A 21545-nucleotide genomic window follows, 5' to 3' on the forward strand; every position below is an offset into this window, starting at 1 on the left:
ACTCCTTTGGTGACGATGGTGGACAGGTGATTCTTAGGCCGTGCGCTGCGTTAAGCGGGTGCACGGCGCGGGCACCCGCGCGGCGTGATGTTTCATGTAAATTCATAGAGCAGCGCTGCGTAAGGCGGAACGCCCGTCACACGCGGCGCGGGCGACGGGGGTACGCTCGCGTGTCCGTGCGACGGAGCACGCGAGCGGAGATGTTTCTAGAAAATCAGTGAGCGCCGCTGCGTTATCCGTGTCGCACGCGCCGTGCTTGTACAATCAAGTTGATAAACATGAGTGATATTGATACGGAACGTGTTATTTTAGAAGTGCAATGTCGCCCCGCTTTATGGGATCTGTCTAACAACTTGTATAAAGACAGGGATGCGCGTCAAGCTGCATGGCTCGAGATTTGTAAAGAATTATACGAAAATTATGAGGACTTCAGTGACACAGAAAAAAAGTCAACAGGTAAATTCTTACTTTTTATTATGACTTTATAAATTTATTTACTACATAATTATTTACTTCTTTCATTTATTAAGGTGGGTACAGACTATATAACATAACATGTTATACGACATTGCTATATAACAAGTTTCAGATAATGTGGACACTGAATGATATAAAACATGTTAAAATAACATGTAATATGTTACATAGTCTGTACCCACCTTTAGGCTTAGTAAACATTTTGTATTTACTTATGTTAATTGTTATTTAACTATTGTATTGTGACCTCTTCACGAGCAAATTTTTTTTAACTTAAGTAAATAATCAATAAATACAGCGATCTTGCCACGATACCTTACCGTTTGTGGCAAAGTAATCAGCGAACTGATCTCGTATTGTATACGAGTTTCTTTGAACTAGCCCAAATCCATTTGTGATATCGCGGATATGGCGGGGTGTTATGACAACATCGCTGATATTACCGAATCCGTCTCTTTTTCGTACAAAATTATGCATTATACAAATTGCTTTTATGAAACAAATGGCATGTTCTCTAGAAACGTTAAGTGGACGATGAAGTATTCGAAACTTATTGGCCATTATTCCAAAGGTTGATTCAATGTAACGTCTAGCTCTTGACAATCTATAATTAAATATTTTCTTTCTATGATCCATTGCAATAGCCCGCGCATATGGTCGCATAAGATGTGTAGACAGTCCAAACGCTTCATCTCCAACTATGACGTATGGCACTGGTGTGGTAGCTGCAGTATTGGTTGGTTTATTATTTTGTAGCACTGGCAATGATTTTGGAGGAGGAATATCTAATAGCTCATCCTGCATCTGTTGAAATAAAGTGCTGTTGGTGAAAACTGAAGAGTCAGATTCTTTACCTTGTATTCCAACATTTATGTAGGTGAATTCATAGTTTGCGTTACACATTGCAAGCAAGACAATGGAATAGTAATGTTTGTAATTGTAGTAAAGTGATCCGCTGTGAGGTGGTCTTATAATCCGTATATGTTTTCCATCTACAGCACCTAAACAGTTAGGAAAATTTGTGTTGCTTAAAAAGCCTTCTGCTATGTCTTCCCATCGCATACGTGTAAATACTGGTATACATTCTTCTTTCAGTCTTTGCCATATAATTTGACAGACATCATTAACAATTTTTCGGATGGTAGATTGTCCCGCATGGTACGCCAAGTGCATATCCACGAAAGTATGTCCACTTACTAAGTACCTGTGAAAAATACAAAATTATTTTTTAAGTATGTATTATTTTTCATTTTTCAGAAAAAAAAATACAAGCGCGATGGAAAACCGCGAGAGATTGCTATACGAAAGTCAAAGCTAGTAACAAGAAACTTAAGTCTGGTTCTGGTGCTAAAAAAGGAAAAGGGTACAGCTATTATAATATTATGACTTTTCTGGACTCTAACAAAAGAGTAGAAGGACAAGAATCTTTGGAAAATTCTCAGGACGACTCTTCGGGTCATACAAGTACACTTGAATTGTCCCAACACCCAATAGTTGACACTAGTGAGGTGTTAATACCTGAGACCAGTACATCTGGAAATGAAAATGACACAGCAAGCAGAGAAACGCAAAAACAATCAAAGCGTAAAAAGGCGTCGTCGCCGACTCCTTTTGAAATACAATTATTACAATCCATACAACACAAAAAGGACGAAGAAAATGATGAAGACTTGTCATTTTTTAAATCTATTATGCCAAACATAAAAAAATTGTCTACATATCAAAAATTATTGTTTCGATCAAAGGTATTAAACTTATTAATTGACATTGAAAAAGAAAATGTTATTACATTGGAGGATTTATCGAACATCGTACTGACAAATGACACTCAAGCAGAACATTAATCCTATTATCAATTATTTACTGCATTTATACTCTATTTGAAGAAAGACAAAGATTGGAAGTAGCCTTATAATATTGTTAATTATGATAATTACAATGACTGTGATTTTGATTTACTTTACGTATGTACCTACACTACCAAATTGTTATACTTAGTTCTCATTAAAGTAATTGTAGATTAAAATATTGTTAATTATAATAAGTGATAAATCCAATCACTGTGATTTTACTGTTACTTATGATTATGATAAGTCCAATAACTGATTTGGTTGTATACATGCGTGATCTTGACTGACAAAATAAAAATATTTTATATCAAGAAAAACATTTTATTTACTTACCTTGCCGTTATTGCCAACCTCTCTATTGGTAATATAATTGATACACTTCTTACTTTTAGAGTATTAGCACTATGTTTCAAATATGGTTCAAGTTTCGAAAATAATTCATCAAATGTAGACGTTGACATTTTAAAATACTTAAAAAATCTCCTCTCATCTTCTCTTAATAGCGTAAACTTGGTTACAAATTCTCCACACAACATTCTGGACGAGACATATGGGCTGATTGGCTGCCGCTGTTGTCTACGTCGTCTTTTGGCTAGGTAGTATATCAACAAATAATCCATTATGAATCGACTGTACACCCGCACGTCTAAAATTGTACTGGCGGCGCTGCGTTTAGCGGGAGGTCGTTGCGGATACCCGCGACGGGCTATTTGTCCGCGACGGAGCACGACGCGGATGCCCGCGACGGATGCCCGCGTCGGATGCCCGCGCCGTGCACCCGCTTAACGCAGCGCACGGCCTTAGATCATCTATTTTCAACCTACTTCGAATCTGATAACTCAATTTAGTCTTACAATAAACCTTAGCTAAATAATTATTCGTCGTAGTCTTGGGTTGTACTTGTAAAATCGCGTACCAGGGCTACTAGGTAAATGGATGAGAAAAACCAGGATTCAAACAATTTTCTTTTCTTTCAAACTAAAATAGACCTTAATGTGCTGCACAGACATTTGAATACACACAACAGAAACGTTGAATAAAAAACTTTTGTAAAAAGAGAACCGCCACAACCAATGTATTTTATTCATACGGGTGTATGAGTAAAATACATTGCATTATTTTATGAGAAACTAGCTGTGGCCCGCGCTTCGTCCGCGTAAATTTCGAGTTGAATCTTGGTCATACAGTCAGATACAGACAGACAGACAAAAAATGTAAAAAAAAAATTCTCTTTCCGTTTCAGTCAAAATATTAAATTTACAGACAAAATATTTTTAGCGTTTTATTACATGTAGTATTTTGAATTTCAGTTTTTTTAAATAAAATACTCAAACAACACAAAAAAAATATTTTTGATTAAAAAAATATCTTGTTTTGTTGGGGCTCGAACTTAGACCGCCAACTTCACAGTCTCACGCACCAACCACTGGACCATCGAGGCCGTTGCGGTGGTGTCGAAATTAAAGAAGACTACATATAGTCACGTCTGTATCCCTTGCGGGGTAGACAGAGCCAACAGGCTTGAAAAGACTGAATGGCCACGTTCAGCTATTAGGCTTAATGATAGAATTGAGATTCAAATAGTGAAAGGTTGCTCGCCCATCGCCTAAAAAAGAATCCCAAGTTTGAAAGCCTATCCCTTAGTCACCTTTTACGTCATCCATGGGAAAGAGATGGAGTGGTCCTTTTCTGTTTTGGATTGGTGCCGGGAACCACACGGTACTAAAGTAGATTAACAAACCAAAAATCTTTTTACGTGAGAATTACGCATGTTATGTGCGGCAAAACCAGAATATTATCAAACTGCTTTTCACTTATATTTATATGTTATAGGTATTATGCTGTCGTACAATGATAAATGTTTATTCAAATGTCGATAGGTATCTTCTTTATTAGCGAACCGATTTTGATGAAACAAACTTTAAATGTTCTTCTGAGTTAAATAAAGCAATTGGTGAAAGTTTTAAGTAAATCGGTTCAGTACTTTCGGAGATAATCGTGACAGACAGATAGACAGACCAGAAATTCAAAAAAATATTTTTGCTTTCTATTATTAATTTTAAGTGTCTCTCTATCCATTTCATTCAAAAATACTAAATGTACAGACAAAATATTTTTACCGTTTTATTATATGTATTGATAATCCAAATGAATAAAAGCACAAAGTTTTTGTTTTAAGAGTTGCACACACGACTATAATCCCGAAAACTTATTTGTAATTAATATCTGTTTTCTTTAATACGCGTCAAAGGCTTCGGAGTAAAATACTTTGAAGCGAGCTACAAGTATTTCAGGCTAACTAAACCCTGGTTTAAGTACTTGTATATACATAAAACCAGGGCTCAAAACATGGTCGCGTAAATACTCACTATTCCTAATTCTTATTTCATACTTCGTTTGCTCAAATTGCAGATTGCACAGATTATATATATTGGCTGGCTATCTATCTGCCAAAGAAATTGTAATGCTCGTTTGTGTTAGGTTTGCTTGATTTATAATCCAATTTTTTCTGCTGTTTTTCTCTGATCAAACTTCATCAAACGCAGCCCCCATACACATTCACTAACATGTTTGGGCAGTTTTCTCCCATTGACATCCTTTATTCACTGGTTTTTTCTACCGCTAAATGAGGTTATAAAATCGTAAACAATGAAACTGGTACGTATATTGATAAAAATTCCAAATTGTCCAATATTTTCCTGTAATTTTATACCTATTTAGCATTAGGTACAGAATTTAACTGATCAAGTAATTTACTTATTTGCAGTACAACCTTAGCAACGACGCAGCGAAGCCCTGCTTTGTGCTGTCGTTCAAGGAGCTGCTGATAATGCTGGACTGTGGGCTGTCGGCGCATTCGGTGCTAAACTTTCTGCCACTGCCACCTGTACCCAGCACGCGGCTGGCCTCGCTCCCCAACTACACACCACCACATCTCAATGACCCTTTATTGGAAGGAGTGAGTTCAAAACCGATTTTGCATTATAGCAAATTTTACATATTTATTGTATTGATATGCTACATTTACATGTGTAATATCTAATATAGGTACTTTAACTAACTGTTTTGTGTGTAGTCTAAGAGCCGCTGCTGCAGACTTCTTAGTTCAGGATTTAGTGAAAATGCCAAACCAATTGTGAAAGTTGGAAACAGATTTTGTGATAATCAAATAAGCAAGCTATGAAAATCAAAGTCGGACCCTTAGTCCTCACATAGAGAATTGAGGGCCCACTTGTACTGCAGAAAGTAAGTGTACTACAGAAAGTCTTTCTGCTCAAATATAAGTTACTACCAAAAAATTTTTGTTGAAACTGGACCTTATTGGGAAACTATTAGAAAGTGATAAAGCCTATATTTTATAAATACATTATATGCATATATAATAGACTGTGCTTGCAAGAACAGGTTTGCACATTTTATCCACATTACTTTATAGAGATCGTTTAATCTGTGTAAAATCTAATTTATTTCAAAACAACTGTAAATGGCACTATCGCCTAATGTAGCTTTTTTAAAGATATTTATGTAATTATGGAAGTTTGAAGACTTGTATTATGAGATACTAACACAATATTGAAAACCAATTGGTGGGTATTTTCAGGAATTAAAAGAATGTTGTGGTCGAGTGTTTGTGGACAGCATCCCTGAGTTCTGCCCACCGCTGGACAAGGTGGTGGACTTCTCGCAGCTGGACGTTATCCTCATCTCCAACTACACATGCATGATGGCGCTGCCCTTCATCACTGAGGACACGGGTTTCAAGGGACAGGTTTATGCCACAGAACCTACTTTACAGATAGGCAGGTTATAATATTTTCTAATTGTTTTTATTAAAGAAGACAAAATAACATTTTTTTATTTTTAAGTTTCTTATATCACTATAGTTTTTACTAAACTTTGTCATTACAATTTGCCGTGTGGTTCTTGGCATCAATAAAAAATAATAGGACCACTCCGTCTCATTGATGTCGTAAAAGGCGACTAACGGATAGGATTATAAACTTGGGATTCTTTTTTAGGCGACAGGCTAGCAACCTGTCACTATTTGAATCTCAATTCTATCATTAAGCCAAATAGCTGAATGTGGCCTTTCAGTCTTTTCAAGACTGTTGGCTCTGTCTACCCCGTAAGGGATATAGACGTGATGATATGTTATAAGGGTGTGACGTAGTCAGGTAAATGAAACGAGTGAATGCTCGAATAATACTACTATATTTGAAGGAATAACACAATTATATAGGTGGTACAAAGATTAACATAATAGAAGATTAAATAGGTACTTAGTCTAACCTCACATCACCGCACTTATTGAAAAAAAAAAAAAATGAATTTATATAATATATTTTTTTTTTTTACAGTCAAATTGATAAAATATAATCTATTTTTTACGTTTTATAATAAGGTTTTGTACGGTTTTTATGTACAATGTCTATTTTACCATACTTATTTATTATCTCTACGTTTGGTGGTATGTCCTTAATAACTTTATAAGGGCCTAAATATATATTATCTAATTTATTACTAGGTGTATTATTTTTTACTAAAATTAAATCATTTTCCTTATAGCTTACAGGATTAATATTTTTGTCATACACATACTTTCTATTTATCTTACTTCTTAACAAATTATTTCTAGCCTCTTTTTGAGAAAGTTGCAAACGGTATTTCAATTCATGTGGATAGCTCTCATAATTATAAAGAGGTTCTACATCATTTGTCAGATTACTAGGGAGAGAACATTTCTTACCAAACACCAACTCGTACGGGGTGAAATCTGTTTCAGTATGAACTCCTGTATTGTAAGAGAAACACCAAAAAGGAATCCACTTACTCCACATCTCCGGGTGATTCTCTGTTTGAATACGTAGAAACGCATTCAAATGTTTGTGAGTGACTTCCAGAGCTCCTATGGACTCGTGATGGTGGGCTGTTGAGTTGAGTTGTTTAATATTTAATAATTTACATACCTCTTGAAAAATTTCTGATAAAAACTCCTTCCCTCTATCTGTAGCTATACATTTTGGCACACCATACCTGAGAATAAAATTATTAACAAACGATCTTGCTACTTCATCAGCTTTTTTGGAAATTAAGGGATAACCTTCTACATATTTTGTCAGTTCGCATTGACACGTTAGTATATAAGAATAATTATCATTATCTCTTTCCAAAGGACCAACAAGATCTAAGAATACTTTTTCAAATGCAGTATGCGCTGTACTAGTAATTTCCATTGGTTCTTTCTTTGGTATTGAATGTTTTTGACGTTGACAACTGTCGCAACGTTTTACAAATTCTCTAACATCTTTATCAATACCAGGCCAGAAATAATATTTCTTTATGTTGTTTGACATTCTTCTCATACCAGCATGGCCACTGCTAGGCAAGAGATGAAAATCATTTAAAATTATTTTTCTATCATGTTTATTCTCAATTCTTTTTACATTACTTAAAATACATATACGCGGTCCGGACCTATTCTTATCGTTTTTTATTTTATCTAATAATTTTTCTATAAAAATTTCATTATCTTTACTCTTTAATATGTATATTTCTTCTAACTTTAATAAATTACAAAAATTATCTAAATCTCTCACAAATTCGCCTCGCGTCATTTGTGATTGAGAATCTAGAAATTTCACATAAATTGTTCTTTTACTTTCAATATAGCATAATATTTTATTTTCTTTTGTGATAATTCCCTCTTTTTTAAATTGTTTTAGTCCCTTAATATCAATAAGTTTTAATTCTACTGATTCTTTCGGTCTTATATGGGTACTTACGACCTTTGGTTGATCAGGCCTCAAGTCTAAAGCATCCATATCTACCGATGAATCTAGTTTATTTAATTTTCTTGCGCCCGCTCTTGTCATAACATTAATAACACTTTCGTGCATTTCTTTTAAATCATTTAATGTGATTCTAGACAATGCATCTGCAGCTGCATTTTCAGAACCTTTAACATATTCTACTTCAAAATTATATTCCTCTAATATGATTCTAAATTTCATGAGCCTACTCGAAGGATCTCTCATATTGAACAAGTATACTAGTGGTTTATGGTCTGTCAGTATTTTAAATGGGCGTCCATATAAATATGGACGAAAATACTTCACAGCCCATACTATTGCTAGCAATTCTTTTTCTATCACTGGATAATTCTTTTCACCTTTATTTAAGCTCCTACTAGCATAAGCTATTGGTCGTCCATTTTTGTTTGATAAAATTGCTCCTATAGCATTATTTGAAGCATCAGTTTGTACTATAAATTTATTTTGTTCCGAAAAATCGGGATACTGTAACACAGATGGGCTTATTAGTAGTTCTTTTAGTTTTTCAAAAGAGTTTTGACTTTCGGTATTCCATTCAAATGGTACGCCTTTTCTAGTTAATTTATTTAAAGGATATGCGATTTCTGCAAATTTTGGTATGAATTTTCTATAGTAATTCGTGAAAGCTACAAATCTTTTTACTTCGTCTGAATTTGTAGGAACTGGATAATTTTGTACTGCAGATATTTTTGCAGGATCCGGCATTATACCTTCATTAGAAATCACATGACCTAAATACAAAATTTCTTTTTTAAGAAAATCGCATTTTACTGGGTTCAATTTTAAATTGACCTGACGTAATCTTTCAAAAACATCTTGTAAATTTTTATTATGAATTGTTAAATTACGGCCAAAAACAATTAAGTCATCTAAATAAATTAGACATTTTTCATAATTTAGACCAGCCATTGCCAATGTAATCATTCTGGAAAATGAACTTGGGCTAGTTTTAAGTCCCATTGGCATACGTGTCATCTGATACTGTCCTGAATGGAAAGCTGTAAATTTTCTACTGTTTTCATCTAAATTAACATTATAGTATCCTTGATGCAAGTCTAAATGTGTGAAATAAATGCTACCTGACAACGAGTCCAGAATTTCAGTAATATCTGGTAGTGGGAATTTATCGTCTTCAATCTGATTATTCAATTTCCTATAATCTACGACAAGCCTCCATTTTTTGTCTCCTGTTGAATCTGATTTTTTAGGTACTAACAGTATTGGACTAGACCAATCGCTCTTGCTAGGTTCAATTATCCCTTCCTCTAACATTTTATCAATTTGGCGTTTAATTTCGTCCTTTTGAGAGTATGGCAAACGATATTGTTTTGAAAAGATTGGATTTGTATTAGGTTTGACAGAAATAGTATGTGTGTATACATCAGTAGTACTTAATTTATCACCAGGGAGGTAAAATATATCTGAATATTTAGCGCAAATGTTCTCAATAGTTTTTTGTTCCTCAATATTTAAATGTTGCAATTTCATTAATGAGAAAAGTTTTTTCACTCTATTTGAATCGGTCGTTGACTTTTCAAATTCACAAATATTATAGTTACTAACTTTATCAATTTTTGGATTTATTTCTGTGAGTTGAACATCATTTTCAGTAACATTAAGTATTCTAACAGGAATCAATCCATCTTTTGGTGAACATATGGAACTTGCTAAAAATATACCATGTTTTATTTCTTGAGATAATATGACACAATCTTCATTAATGTCCGTATGTATAAAATGTATTGACTCGCTTCTAGCTGGGATCTCAAAAATAACATTACATGTATTTATTAAAGGTAAAGTAATTTTCGAATTAATAAATAATGTCAAAGTATTTTTACTGAAGTCTAATTGAGCTTTGCATCTATTTAAAAAATCACGGCCTAAAATTCCACTTCCTTTAATTGGTAAATTTTGAAAAACAAAAAACTTATGATTGAATGTTTCATTATTAAAAGTTAATGGTAAAAATAAGTATCCTATTGCTTGTACACTTCCACCTAAACCGTTGATTGTTACATTCTCCTTATGGATTGGAATGTTACATTCTATAGCATGTTTATACGTACATGCCGATATTGATGCTCCAGAATCTACTAAAAAATATTTTTTGTTATAATTATTACATGATGATGAAAGTAAAGAAATATAACAATTACTATCACTGGCTAAAATAAATTTTTCACTATTCCTCACGAAAAAACTGATTCAAAGAAAGTTCTGACTCTTCAAATTTTTCGAAATTATTATTATCATTATCATGCATTAAATGAATATTACGATTATTACGCATCCCTTGATTTCCTCTAGTTGAATTAAAAAATTTACCTCTCTGCTGTGGACCTCCGCTACTTCCTCGCGTGTACTGACCTCGTGACCCTTGTCCTCGAGAAGCTAGATGAGCTGCTTGCTGTCCTCGAGCTCTTCCTCTATGTACAGGATAGCGGCAACGTCCTCCACGCCAGCTTCTATAATAATTTGAACCATTGTTGAAATATTTATTATGGTATGGTTTCTTGTACATACCCATGATTTCTCCAGATGTTGAAGGAATTGATACTTCTTCATCTTGGGCTGCCTGTACAGCATCTTTAAGTGAACTATAATTCCTGGCAGAAATAATCGTACTAAGTCGACGATTACGCAAGCCGTCAGCAAATTGCTTAACAGCCATTTTTTCATTAATAGGTTTTAATATTTTATAGCATTGATCATTCCCGTCAGCTTGCGTTATCGTTAAATCAACAAATAGTTCCGTTATTTCTTTACCATAGTCAGCAATTGACAAGTCATTTTGTCTAATTTTTTGTAATTTATTTTGTATTGCCGTTGCAGCTTTCTTACACAATAATACATTTCTCATATCAATAATTAACTCATTAACTGATTCATATTTTGATTTTAATTTTAACTTAGCTTCAGGAGAAAGCCTACTTTTTAATACGAAATTAATTAAATTTTGTTTACATGTATCTTCTTTCAATAAAGTATTATAATATTCAATGTTATCAATCAACTGTTTTGTATTCGACTCCTCATTTGTCATAATAGGTAAAAGATTTAACGCCGTTTTTAAATCAAAAGAATTCATGTTGAACGATGACTTCGGCTTATCACTATTACACAACACTAAAATATTTTCATGTAACTCTAAAAATCGACTACAATAATTTTTGATTAATATAATATCATCCGAACTATAATATTTTCTCTTAAGTTTTTCTTCAAAACCTATCAGCCACGTCTCATATTTCTCATAGATTGCATTAATCTCATTTAATTTGTTTACTAACACTTTTTCCGTTCTTCGACTGGCTCCTAATTTAATTAAATATACTCTAATTTTCTTTAATTCCTCATACAATGATATAATAGTTTCCATTAGTCACTTACCACCATAACGTAGAGTAAAATATTCTTGTACCTGTGCACATAAAGAACATAACACATTAAAAAATAAATAAAAATAGACTTTAAAATATAATCGCGATTACAATTAACACTATCAAGTCCAAAGTTCAGTCACAGTGCATCATCCGTCCGTCCGTATATGGAAAGTCGCTGCATTCCTTACCGGTGACCTATATCTCGTACATAAAATTATTATTAGGATATTTGATTATATATTTAAGATACTTTTTTTTTTTTTTTTTTTTTTTTAAGTAGATTATTGTATTTTATTATTTTCACTTTTTTTTTTTTTTTTTTTTAATATTTATTTTTATATAATAAATTTTCACTTTTGAAATATATTTATGCACTTTTATTTTTATTTATTTTTTTACACCATTTCTTTTGAATAGATTTTTTGGGGTGGGTTAAGGTCTTCCAACTGTCGCCGGAAAAGTGATCTTCTTATAGTCGCCCGATTTATCTCCTTAACAATCCATTTTCTATGGCATTTTCTATATAGTCGATATATGAAGAACAGCACGCCACACAGTATAATTTACAGGATAACACACAGGATAATATTTGTGGTGCTCATATGAAAACGAATTTGTTCTGTAGTTGCTTTATTATCGCCAGCCGCAGCATTCTGGATGACCAGGGTTTCTTCTTTAGACTGTGGGGAGCCCATTATTTTTGTGAAATTTTTTATTCACGTGTACACTAGCGTTTAGTCCGAAACAAAGATAGAACTGGTACTTTTCCATTGTCCTTATTAACGATTACACGAGTAACGTCTCAAATTCGCGGCGCGGTGGAAGATTCCATAGGCAGGGTCGCCATATAAGGGTGTGACGTAGTCAGGTAAATGAAACGAGTGAATGCTCGAATAATACTACTATATTTGAAGGAATAACACAATTATATAGGTGGTACAAAGATTAACATAATAGAAGATTAAATAGGTACTTAGTCTAACCTCACAATGTATGTATGTATGTTGTTATTACAAGGATAGAATATTAGACAGATTTTGCCAGATACCTATTGCTTGTACAGTGAAAGTTTGTCTGTTATGCTTAAACTTTATGCACATTAAATGTGCAACAGATGGACTAAGGCAATATGACTTATGTTACAAACATCTAGATTGATTTTGTATGGTTAATTATACCATAATCCTTGAAGTCTATAGTCGCGATGATAAAGTAAAACTGTATGATTTATCTGTTATGTATTGTATTAGTATACTGTATATTGTATTTTATGAAATTCGACATAGAGGTGGTTTAAGAGTGTCAGGTTAGTTGGGTGAGGTAAGACATTATCTGGTTCGCGGCAGGTTCTACCTGGAGGAGCTGGCGTCGTGGGTGAGCGCGGGCGGCGGCGCGGGCGCGCGGCGCTGGAAGGAGCTGCTGCACGTGCTGCCCGCGCCGCTGGCGCTGGCGGCGCGGCCGCGCGCCTGGCGCCGCCTGTTCGCGCGCGGCAGCGTGGCGCGGGCGCTGGCGCGCGTGCGCGTGGTGGGCTACGACGAGCGCGTGGACGTGTACGGCGCGCTCGACGCCACCGCCGTCTCCTCCGGCTTCTGCCTCGGCTCCGCCAACTGGGTGCTGCGCTCGGCGCACGAGAAGGTCACTCTCTCATTTATCATTTTACTCTTATTAACACACCTAACACTGAAAATTATGTTTGGTAGGTAATCATTTATGTAAGATGCTTAGAGCAGGCAATTTTAGTTATTTTTTAAACAATATTTGAGTGTATGCTAAGCGAGTTCGGCTTCGACAGGTGGCGTACGTGAGCGGGTCGAGCACGCTGACGACGCACCCGCGCCCCATCAACCAGGCGGCGCTCAAGGGAGCAGACCTCCTGATCCTGGCCGCCCTCACACAGACGCCCGCACACAACCCCGACCACATGCTGGGCGACCTGTGCGTGCACTGTACAGGTGGGTACCGCACCGACCTCTGCTGAAGCTCCGAGTCGGCCGCGACGGCGATGTAGACCGCGCTGTGACTGTTGCAGTGACGCTGCGCGCGGGCGGCTGCGTGCTGTGCCCGGTGTACCCGAGCGGCGTGCTGTACGACCTGCTGGAGTGCCTGTCGGGGCACTTGGACGGCGCCGGGCTGGCGCACGTGCCGCTGTACGTGGTGTCGCCCGTGGCGGACTCCTCGCTCGCCTACAGCAACATCCTGGCCGAGTGAGATATGCCTGCTGAGATCGTCTCTCGACTAGACTCTTGTGTTCTGCGCTGAGTAACAATAACGAACGTCGTGGTCTCAGGTGGGTGTCGGCGGGCAAGCAGGCGCGCGTGTACCTGCCGGAGGAGCCGTTCCCGCACGCCGCGCTGGCGCGCGCCGGCCGCCTCAAGCACGCCCGCGAGCTGCACGACGACGCCTTCAGCGCCGACTTCCGGCAGCCGTGCGTGGTGTTCTGCGGGCACCCGAGCCTGAGGTTCGGCGCGGCCGTGCACCTCGTGGAGCTGTGGGCCTCCAATCCCGCGCACGCCATCATCTTCACAGGTCGGTTCTGTCTGCATTTCTAGCGTAATATTTAGTACACAGCAAGAAGTAAATAAATAAATCAGAGGCTTAATTATAAAATGAGCACCTTTCGGCACGTTAAGAATGTTTTCAAAAACGAGAATCTATAAGACTTATTACAACACCCTTGGACGGAATTTTCTTTTCCAAAATTTGCAAATAAAACGTTACAGAGCCGGACTTCCCGTACACGGAGGCGCTGGCGCCGTTCCAGCCGCTGAGCATGAAGGCGTTCCACTGCCCCATCGACACCTCGCTCAACTACTCGCAGGCCAACAAGCTGGTGCGCGAGCTGCGGCCGCGCGCGCTGGCGCTGCCCGAGCAGTACGCGCCCGCGCCGCCCGGCGTGGCGCGGCCCGCGCTCAGCGTCGACGTGCCCACGGTATGTCTCGCTACACTGCCCGGCCCTACGCCGCACCCGCACTGTGCACTGTACTGCACCCGTACCCGCAGGTGGTGCTGCGGCGCGGCGCGGCGCGCTCGGTGGGCCCGCGGCGGCGCGCGGCGCTGGGCACGCTGGCGGCGGCGCTGGCGGCGCGCGCGGCGCCGGCCGACGTGCGGCCCGGCCTGCGCCTGGCGCCGCTGGCCGCCGCGCTCTGCAACCGCGACAACCGCCTCGAGCTGCAGCCGCCGCCGCACAGGTAACTATACCTATGTCTCTGCCGACTCATGGAGATGACGCGGGCGCGGTCTAGTTTTCAATGCGAGCATCTTCCGCAGCACGCCGCCGACGCTGCACTGGGGCGCGCTGGACGTGGACGCGCTGGTGCGCGCGCTGGCGCGGGAGGGCATCACGGAGGTGCGCGTGGAGCGCGGCGGGGCGGGCGCGGGCGCGGGGGGCGCGGCGGGCGCGGAGGGCGGCGCGGGGGCGGGCGGCGCGGACGCGTGCATCGTGCACCTGCCGCGGCACGACACGCTGGTGCACGTGGAGCGGCACGCCACGCACGTGTTCTGCGAGGGCCGCGGCGACGTGCGCCAGGCGCTGCGCCGCGCCATCACCGCCTGCCTGCAGCACGTCTGATCCCGGCCCGCTCTCGTCTACCGCTAACTTGTTGTGTGCGATATCATTCATATATTTTATATTCCTTCTCACTCTATCATCGAAGAGAAAGAAAACATATGCTTTGTACACTTCCGTAAATAAACCCACTAATTTGATAAAGAAATGTGACTCGAGAATCAATTTTGTATTATTTATAAGATATAAAGCCTAAGAACATGAAACATTCTTTTAATTCTCCTAATAATTCTGATTAAGGCGTATTATAAGTATTAACGTTTCAATACGTGCTCTAACCTCATTATGTAATTTATTGATGTATAGGACGTAGTATAGGATCAAATAACAAACAAATTCCACATAAATAAACTATAATTAAAATTTCTTCAATAGTAATATACACCACATAAACGTTTTATACAATTATTAAGTAAACACTACGTAATACGTATCGACAAATATCATGGAAAATTCTGACCTTCCGCGGCACTCGCACTTCCGAGCTGCTTTCATTGAATTTGGTTCGCTTTTTTTAACTGACTTTAACGAGAACAATTTCATTGGACATGACAAGTAAGTTTTACTGTTATTCACTAATTCATTTAACATTAGAATGTTTGCTTTTCATTCTATTTGATATCCAACAAGACAACTAGTTCTTCGCCAGTATCAGTCACGAAATATTATAACAGATTCTCTAGAAAAAACCATGGATGGAGCCGCCTCATTCACAAACGTAACTACTGGAAGCCTAGAAGATATTTTCAGTAGATAGATGATAATGCATTTTACTATTTTCTGGAGAAAATTTATTGCAAAACTTTTGCATAATATGTTTGGCTTGATAGCAATAAGATCCTATGATTTCATGCTCAATAATGAAATGAATGAGGGCTCTGCCTGCACTCTTCCTCCATGACATCTCCGACTGCGCGCAGCCGCGACCAACTTGAGGTGATACACAGACACATAACATCTATATTCTAACAGCTTGTGGTTATAAATTCGCTTTCATTTTACACAGATAAAATGATACCTACACGTTACAACAATTCAACAACTTAAAATAAATGTTTTTAGTAAACTCAAATATTAAAGACGGTCTAGTACAATATGCTCAGTAAGTTTACTTGTTTCAATAGTCAAAAGCTGGGTTAACAGGTGAAACTAGAAAGCTATCTCATGACCCAAGCTAAATAACTACAGTATGTAATCACAGGCAAAATGTTATTTTAGCTTATTCAATTTTCACATCGCATCAGGCTGGTGAGCTAGTTTTTACTTAGTGAAAAATTGGCGTGCATAAACCGTTCGACATAGCATTAAAGTCGAATAATGTAAGATAAAAAAATATTTTAGTCAAACGATTTATATTCTACACTGATAATCGTCGGTCAGTAGAGTAGAGCGGAGAGCTAGTGAGAGGATATGTGGGATCGGGGCCGCCTACGCGTTGAGGTCGATGTCGGCGAAGATGTCGCCGCACGTGGCCACGCTGAGCGCGTAGTGCGTGTTGAGCTGCAGCAGCAGCTCGCGCTCGTCCAGCATCTCCAGCGCCTCGGCGCGCGCGCGGTCGTCCTCGGGCAGCGCGCGCCACACGGCCTGCATGTCCCAGCTGCGCGCCGCCGCGAAGCCCAGCGCGCGCAGCCGCGCCGCCGTGGCCGCCGGCGGCCCGCAGCCGCGCCAGCCCGCCAGCGAGCAGCCGCGCGCGCTCAGGTTGCGCACCATCACCTCGCCGAACTTGTCGCCCAGGTTGCACTGCTCGTACACGACGAGCGCGCAGCGCGGGAACTCGGCCGCGAAGTGCCGCAGCAGCGCGTCGGCCGCGTCGGGCCGCAGGTACACGAGCACGCACTCGGCCAGCAGCAGCGTGGGCGCGTCGCGCGAGCAGCTCGCGGCCGCCAGCTTGCGACGCACTTCGCCGAGGCAGCGCAGGTCGCAGCCCACCAGGTGATAGCCGTCCGAGTGCAGGTCGCCCTCGTGGATCACCACCTCGCTGTCTGACACACATTCAAACATAAAACCTCTTATTAACATTATCATACATCAACATACTTATAACCCATTATACTCATGGATGTTGTAAAGGAATGAATAATTGACTTCTCACTTTTTGAATCTCAATTCCATCATAAAGCCATACAGCAAATATGGCCTTTGCCTTTTCAAGAATGTTACCTGCAAGGGATATTAATGTATTTAATATTTACCTTCGTTAGCAATCTTCTGCATCAGCTGTTTATTTCTTTTAATTATATGTGACTTCTTTGCTGTGACAGCTGGGAAATCCAATTCTATAAAGTTGCCCACAGCCTGTGTGGTGTCTTTTAACCTCCAGAACAGAGTGTCGAAACCACAGCCCAAGTTTATGATCTGGCATTTTGTGCCACAGCGCTGCAGCAAATTTTATTAGGTATCAAGAGTTGCAACAAGACCAATATTAGTATGGAAAACATTCATATTAGCTACACTACACTTATGCCTGACGCTTTGCTACAAACAACTTTGTGCCAAAATAAAAATTGATTGGTCCAGTATTTTTAGCTTTATATTGTTGCAAACATGATACAAATCATGAGGATGGATACATGTTGTCTCCATTCTTTATATAGTTGCTTTCTAAGAGTTCACATGTAGTAAATTAAATAAACTAATCTTAACTTAGCAATTGTTTTGCATAGTGCAATACTACAGCAGGAAATCTTGTGAAGTTGATCATTTGAGTAAGGGAACACAAGGACAAAGGTTCTGAGCCTAGTACACTATGTATACCTATGTTTCTGTATACAAATGTGAATATTAGAGCATCAAACCTAAGTCTAGTGTTGGTATTGTACTTCCTTACAAAGTAATAGTATAGTTCAGCAAAACAAGTACCATAAATCATTAATTTATTATAATCTTTTAGATAAAACTATTTTGACCGCTAAAGATTTTAAATAATAATGACTTGGCTGTAGGCCACCTGGGATTGACCCAAGGCTAATTGAAAACCATGTTTATATACTAAGTAACCTTGTTTAATTGTGGTGAGATCAACCAACCTCTAAGAATTGATTGATAAACATCTCCATTGCGCGCACCCTGGCGTAGTACCCTCGATTGATTTCGGGCGCTTTCCTGTCCACATGTTTTACGAAATACTTTATATAGTCATCCTTCCAGTAGCCCAATTCTACCGCACATCGCTTGCATTCAGTGGCATCGGTGTTGGTGCCGATGATGGCCTCATCTTCAGCGGTCCATGATATAATATTATCCATACTGTCCTGTTAAAATGTATTTATAGCAGCATAACGGTCTGTTGTTTTAATTAACAGCACAAACAAAAGTAATCTTTATTTTTATTTCTTGATTTGAAGTTCTTTCAATCTTTTCTTTTTCCTGCAGTCTTCTCTATGAAAATGAAAATTGACAATGACACCCAAATGACTATTGGACACTGACATTTACAATACTTTTTTTAATATATTAGTAATTCTTGCCTCATAGAGGTTATGCCGCTTTTAGATATTAACACTGTCTTAGTCTTAAAACGTTGAGAAGGGATCATTTCTATCCAAATAGATAGAATGAGAGTATACGAAAGGCATTTGCCTTAGCAAACTTCAAGCTTTATGAATAGAACCTTTGAACATCGATGCATCAGTGCTTGGTCAGTGTCATCTTTGAGTAATGTCAGTGTCACTAACTGCCAGACAAAACAACATCGAGATCAGCAGAAATGTTTTGGAAATTTTAATAAATCATCATTTTAGTACAATTTATTTATTACCTACGTATTTAGTGCATTTATCTCAAAGTTAAAGTAACAGTATTAAGTTTCAGTCCTGAACCTCAAAGAAAAAGCATAATTACACTGGATAATAATGGGCGATGAAGATTATAACTCCTTACCAGTTATTTTAGTGAGTGCTAAAGATCATACTGCTGCCTCATTTATCATTTCTGGTGAGAATATTTTAGTGTTTAAATGTCCTTTTTATACAATACGGTGATCTCTACTGCTGTGGTAGGAATGAGTTGGTTAGTAGTAAACCTGTGTAATGAAAATGAGATCATATAAGTCTTCATGATAACATTCCAGCCCAAGCAGATGTTCTCAGATTTTTGTCCCATAGAAATAGAACCTATATAAAAAGGGTTGACATAAGTTGTACTGATTGGTTTCCCCTCTTGGTAAGTTGTAACCGGAGCGTCGGTGGTTGAATCGTAGCTGCCTGTTCAAAATACGGTTGCGCATGAAGGCACTGGTTCAAATCCCACCGTTGCCATGTACCAATGACTATTTTCGAAGTTATGTACATTAGTTTGATAACTAACCGATGTTCTCATGGTGAGGGAACACATTGTGAGGAAATCTGCACATTCAGGTAACTGGGTGTGTAACCATATGATCCAATACAGGTTAGGTTTCTCTGCAAAGGTTATGGAGGTCAGATAGGAGTTGCTTCTTGTAAAAACTGATGTAACTGATTGGTTGATCGTTTAGTTGCCTTTACAACATCCATGGGAAAGAGATGGAGTGGTCCTACTGTTTTTACATACTTCCTTTATTTTTTTTTGTAGAAATCATAGACAACGATGTCACAGAGAGTTACGAAGCAAAGGAAGGAGCTGCAGTCCGAGACCGAGTCTGGCGGATAGTCAACAAATACTACACAGCAGATGTGCGGTTGCAGGAGTGCTGTGATGAACAGCTGCCAGCTGGGGACCAACCTGTGGATGCACATGTCATTTTTCTCCAAAAGGATGAGGTAAATATATGAGATTTCATATTTTTTTAAGTTATGTTATTTTTTTATTCCTGACAATGGCATTTGTGTTTAGTAGTAGTTTGGTTAAGGACAAATTTGACTTCTGAGTCAACATCGTCACCATAGTCAGATGTGGCTGTAACGAAATCCTTTTTAAAAGAACCACAAACTAGTCATGACTAAATATTTTATTTGATGTCATTAAGCAATAGTTTACATACATACATATAGTCACGTCTATATTCTTTGCGAGGAAGACAGAGTCTCAATAGACATTCCATTGATTTGCAATATGTATAAAATTGTGCCAGATGTTGTGAAATAAAGAATGTATACCTGTCAGTGTACAGTGTCAGCGTGCAGCCGCCGCGAGGCGGAGGCGGCGGGCCCGCGGCTGGTGCTGGCGGCGGCGCGCGGCGAGCTGCGCGCGTGGTGCGCGGCGCGCCGCTACGAGCTCGTGCCGCTGGCCGCCAGCGACGACGAGGACGAGGACTGCGGCGCGCCCCGCGCCCGCGCGGCGCTGCACGCGCACCCGTGGCGCGGGCTCGTGCGCCGCGACCGCCTCCAGCCGGCGCGCGCCGGCTGGCAGGACTCGGGTGACTGACCACTTGTTATTATGAAACTGCTAGAGGGGTGGTACTACTTCTATTTCAATCGTAATGATGCAGATCAATTTTGTCTGTGCTCTCGATTGCATATTTTCGCAAGTTTTTAAGATTATGGTGCTTCCATAATTAAATACGCAATATTTAAAGTGTGTTTTAGGCCTATTAATAGAATTAAAGCCTGGACATATGTCAGGAGGACTATCAGAAAAGGGAATTTAGGATAAATATGTTTTAGAAAAATCCTATTCAAGGTTTAGTTTGACATAGTTATGCTTCTAGAGTCAGACAATAGAAGGGCTCTATGTAATAACCAGTAAATTTGTCAAATCAAGGTTATATAGGTTTTTTTTTAATATTTGTTGTAGCTATAAGTTTGTTTGTCAATAGTGTTTAAAATTTATTTTTAGCAGTCTGGATTGTTTGCTATTTGATGAAAGTCAAACCAGTTGACTAGTGTTTTTTAATTTGTGACACAAGTGGTGCACTGCTGCAAGAAGTTTCCCGGAATGTGCTCAAATGATGATGATCAAGCGGGTGATATTCGTGTCGGCAGATTCAGAGTCGGCGGAGGAGGCGGGAGAGGCGGGAGAGGCGGAGGAGGCGGACGAGGCGGGCGAGGCGGAGGAGGCGGAGCAGCGGTCGGTGGAGCGCGCGGAGTGGTTCGCGGCGGCGCTGGCGGCGCTGCCGGCGGCGGGCGCGGCGGCGCGCGCGGAGCCCGGGCGCGCGTGGCGGCTGGCGCGCGCGGAGGCGCTGGTGGCCGAGTTCTGCCGCGCGCTCGGGGAGGACTTCGATCACTGCTGAGGGAGCCGCACTTGCCTTTGTTGGGTTGGACTTCGCGGCGGTCGCTCTTATCTGACCGACCCTTTCTATTCCTTTCCTATCTGACGAACCTCTACTGTTTTTCCCTTATAATACATTTTCGGAGTTCCAACTAGTCTAACATAAATTTTATTAAAATAGAGGTATTTTTTATGGATAGAAAAATTATATAAAGTATTTAAATCATTCAGTATCAAAATTATTGCCGTGAAGCTAGTGTAAATACTTTATAACCATATTTAAACAACCTTTTGTAAATATTAATCTTAT

The 21545-nt window shown here is 39.5% G+C and overlaps 6 protein-coding genes across 7 annotated transcripts; 3 read left to right on the plus strand and 3 right to left on the minus strand.

Annotated features, from left to right (window-relative positions):
- Positions 1-37: 37 nt before the first annotated feature.
- LOC132902533 (uncharacterized) lies at positions 38-2530 on the plus strand. Its single transcript, XM_060948046.1, has 2 exons — positions 38-456; positions 1735-2530. The coding sequence occupies exons 1-2, from the start codon at positions 279-281 to the stop codon at positions 2319-2321; spliced, it is 765 nt and encodes a 254-aa protein (XP_060804029.1). The 5' UTR covers positions 38-278; the 3' UTR covers positions 2322-2530.
- Positions 458-3133, minus strand: LOC132902531 (uncharacterized). Its single transcript, XM_060948044.1, has 2 exons — positions 2661-3133; positions 458-1681 (listed from the first exon to the last, which is right to left on the minus strand). Exons 1-2 carry the CDS (start codon positions 2945-2947, stop codon positions 763-765), a joined length of 1206 nt encoding a protein of 401 aa, XP_060804027.1. The 5' UTR covers positions 2948-3133; the 3' UTR covers positions 458-762.
- A 1618-nt stretch (positions 3134-4751) lies between these two features.
- On the plus strand, positions 4752-15281 carry LOC106133339 (integrator complex subunit 9). The gene is made up of 10 exons (XM_060951946.1): positions 4752-4985; positions 5095-5286; positions 5929-6131; positions 12891-13179; positions 13337-13496; positions 13574-13748; positions 13832-14070; positions 14265-14473; positions 14545-14732; positions 14812-15281. The coding sequence occupies exons 1-10, from the start codon at positions 4977-4979 to the stop codon at positions 15110-15112; spliced, it is 1965 nt and encodes a 654-aa protein (XP_060807929.1). The 5' UTR covers positions 4752-4976; the 3' UTR covers positions 15113-15281.
- LOC132903289 (uncharacterized) lies at positions 10344-11786 on the minus strand. Its single transcript, XM_060951183.1, has one exon. The coding sequence runs from the start codon at positions 11538-11540 to the stop codon at positions 10344-10346; it is 1197 nt and encodes a 398-aa protein (XP_060807166.1). The 5' UTR covers positions 11541-11786.
- A 164-nt stretch (positions 15282-15445) lies between the features above and the next one.
- Positions 15446-18501, minus strand: LOC106133381 (leucine carboxyl methyltransferase 1). The gene is made up of 3 exons (XM_060951278.1): positions 18136-18501; positions 17302-17485; positions 15446-17091 (listed from the first exon to the last, which is right to left on the minus strand). Exons 1-3 carry the CDS (start codon positions 18352-18354, stop codon positions 16538-16540), a joined length of 957 nt encoding a protein of 318 aa, XP_060807261.1. The 5' UTR covers positions 18355-18501; the 3' UTR covers positions 15446-16537.
- A 217-nt stretch (positions 18502-18718) lies between these two features.
- LOC106133340 (uncharacterized) lies at positions 18719-21543 on the plus strand. 2 transcript variants are annotated; one of them, XM_060951619.1, is made up of 5 exons: positions 18719-18848; positions 18920-19042; positions 19661-19848; positions 20192-20444; positions 21010-21542. In XM_060951619.1, the coding sequence occupies exons 2-5, from the start codon at positions 18961-18963 to the stop codon at positions 21255-21257; spliced, it is 771 nt and encodes a 256-aa protein (XP_060807602.1). In that variant the 5' UTR covers positions 18719-18848; positions 18920-18960; the 3' UTR covers positions 21258-21542. The 2 variants fall into 2 exon arrangements, with proteins under 2 accessions (XP_060807602.1, XP_013188495.2); XM_013333041.2 differs by lacking the exon at positions 18719-18848 and having other exon boundaries at positions 18856-19042; positions 21010-21543.
- The last annotated feature ends 2 nt before the right edge of the window (positions 21544-21545 follow it).

Source organism: Amyelois transitella, chromosome 3 (assembly GCF_032362555.1).
Source record: "Amyelois transitella isolate CPQ chromosome 3, ilAmyTran1.1, whole genome shotgun sequence".
In the NCBI taxonomy this organism is placed as follows: Eukaryota; Metazoa; Arthropoda; class Insecta; order Lepidoptera; family Pyralidae; genus Amyelois; species Amyelois transitella.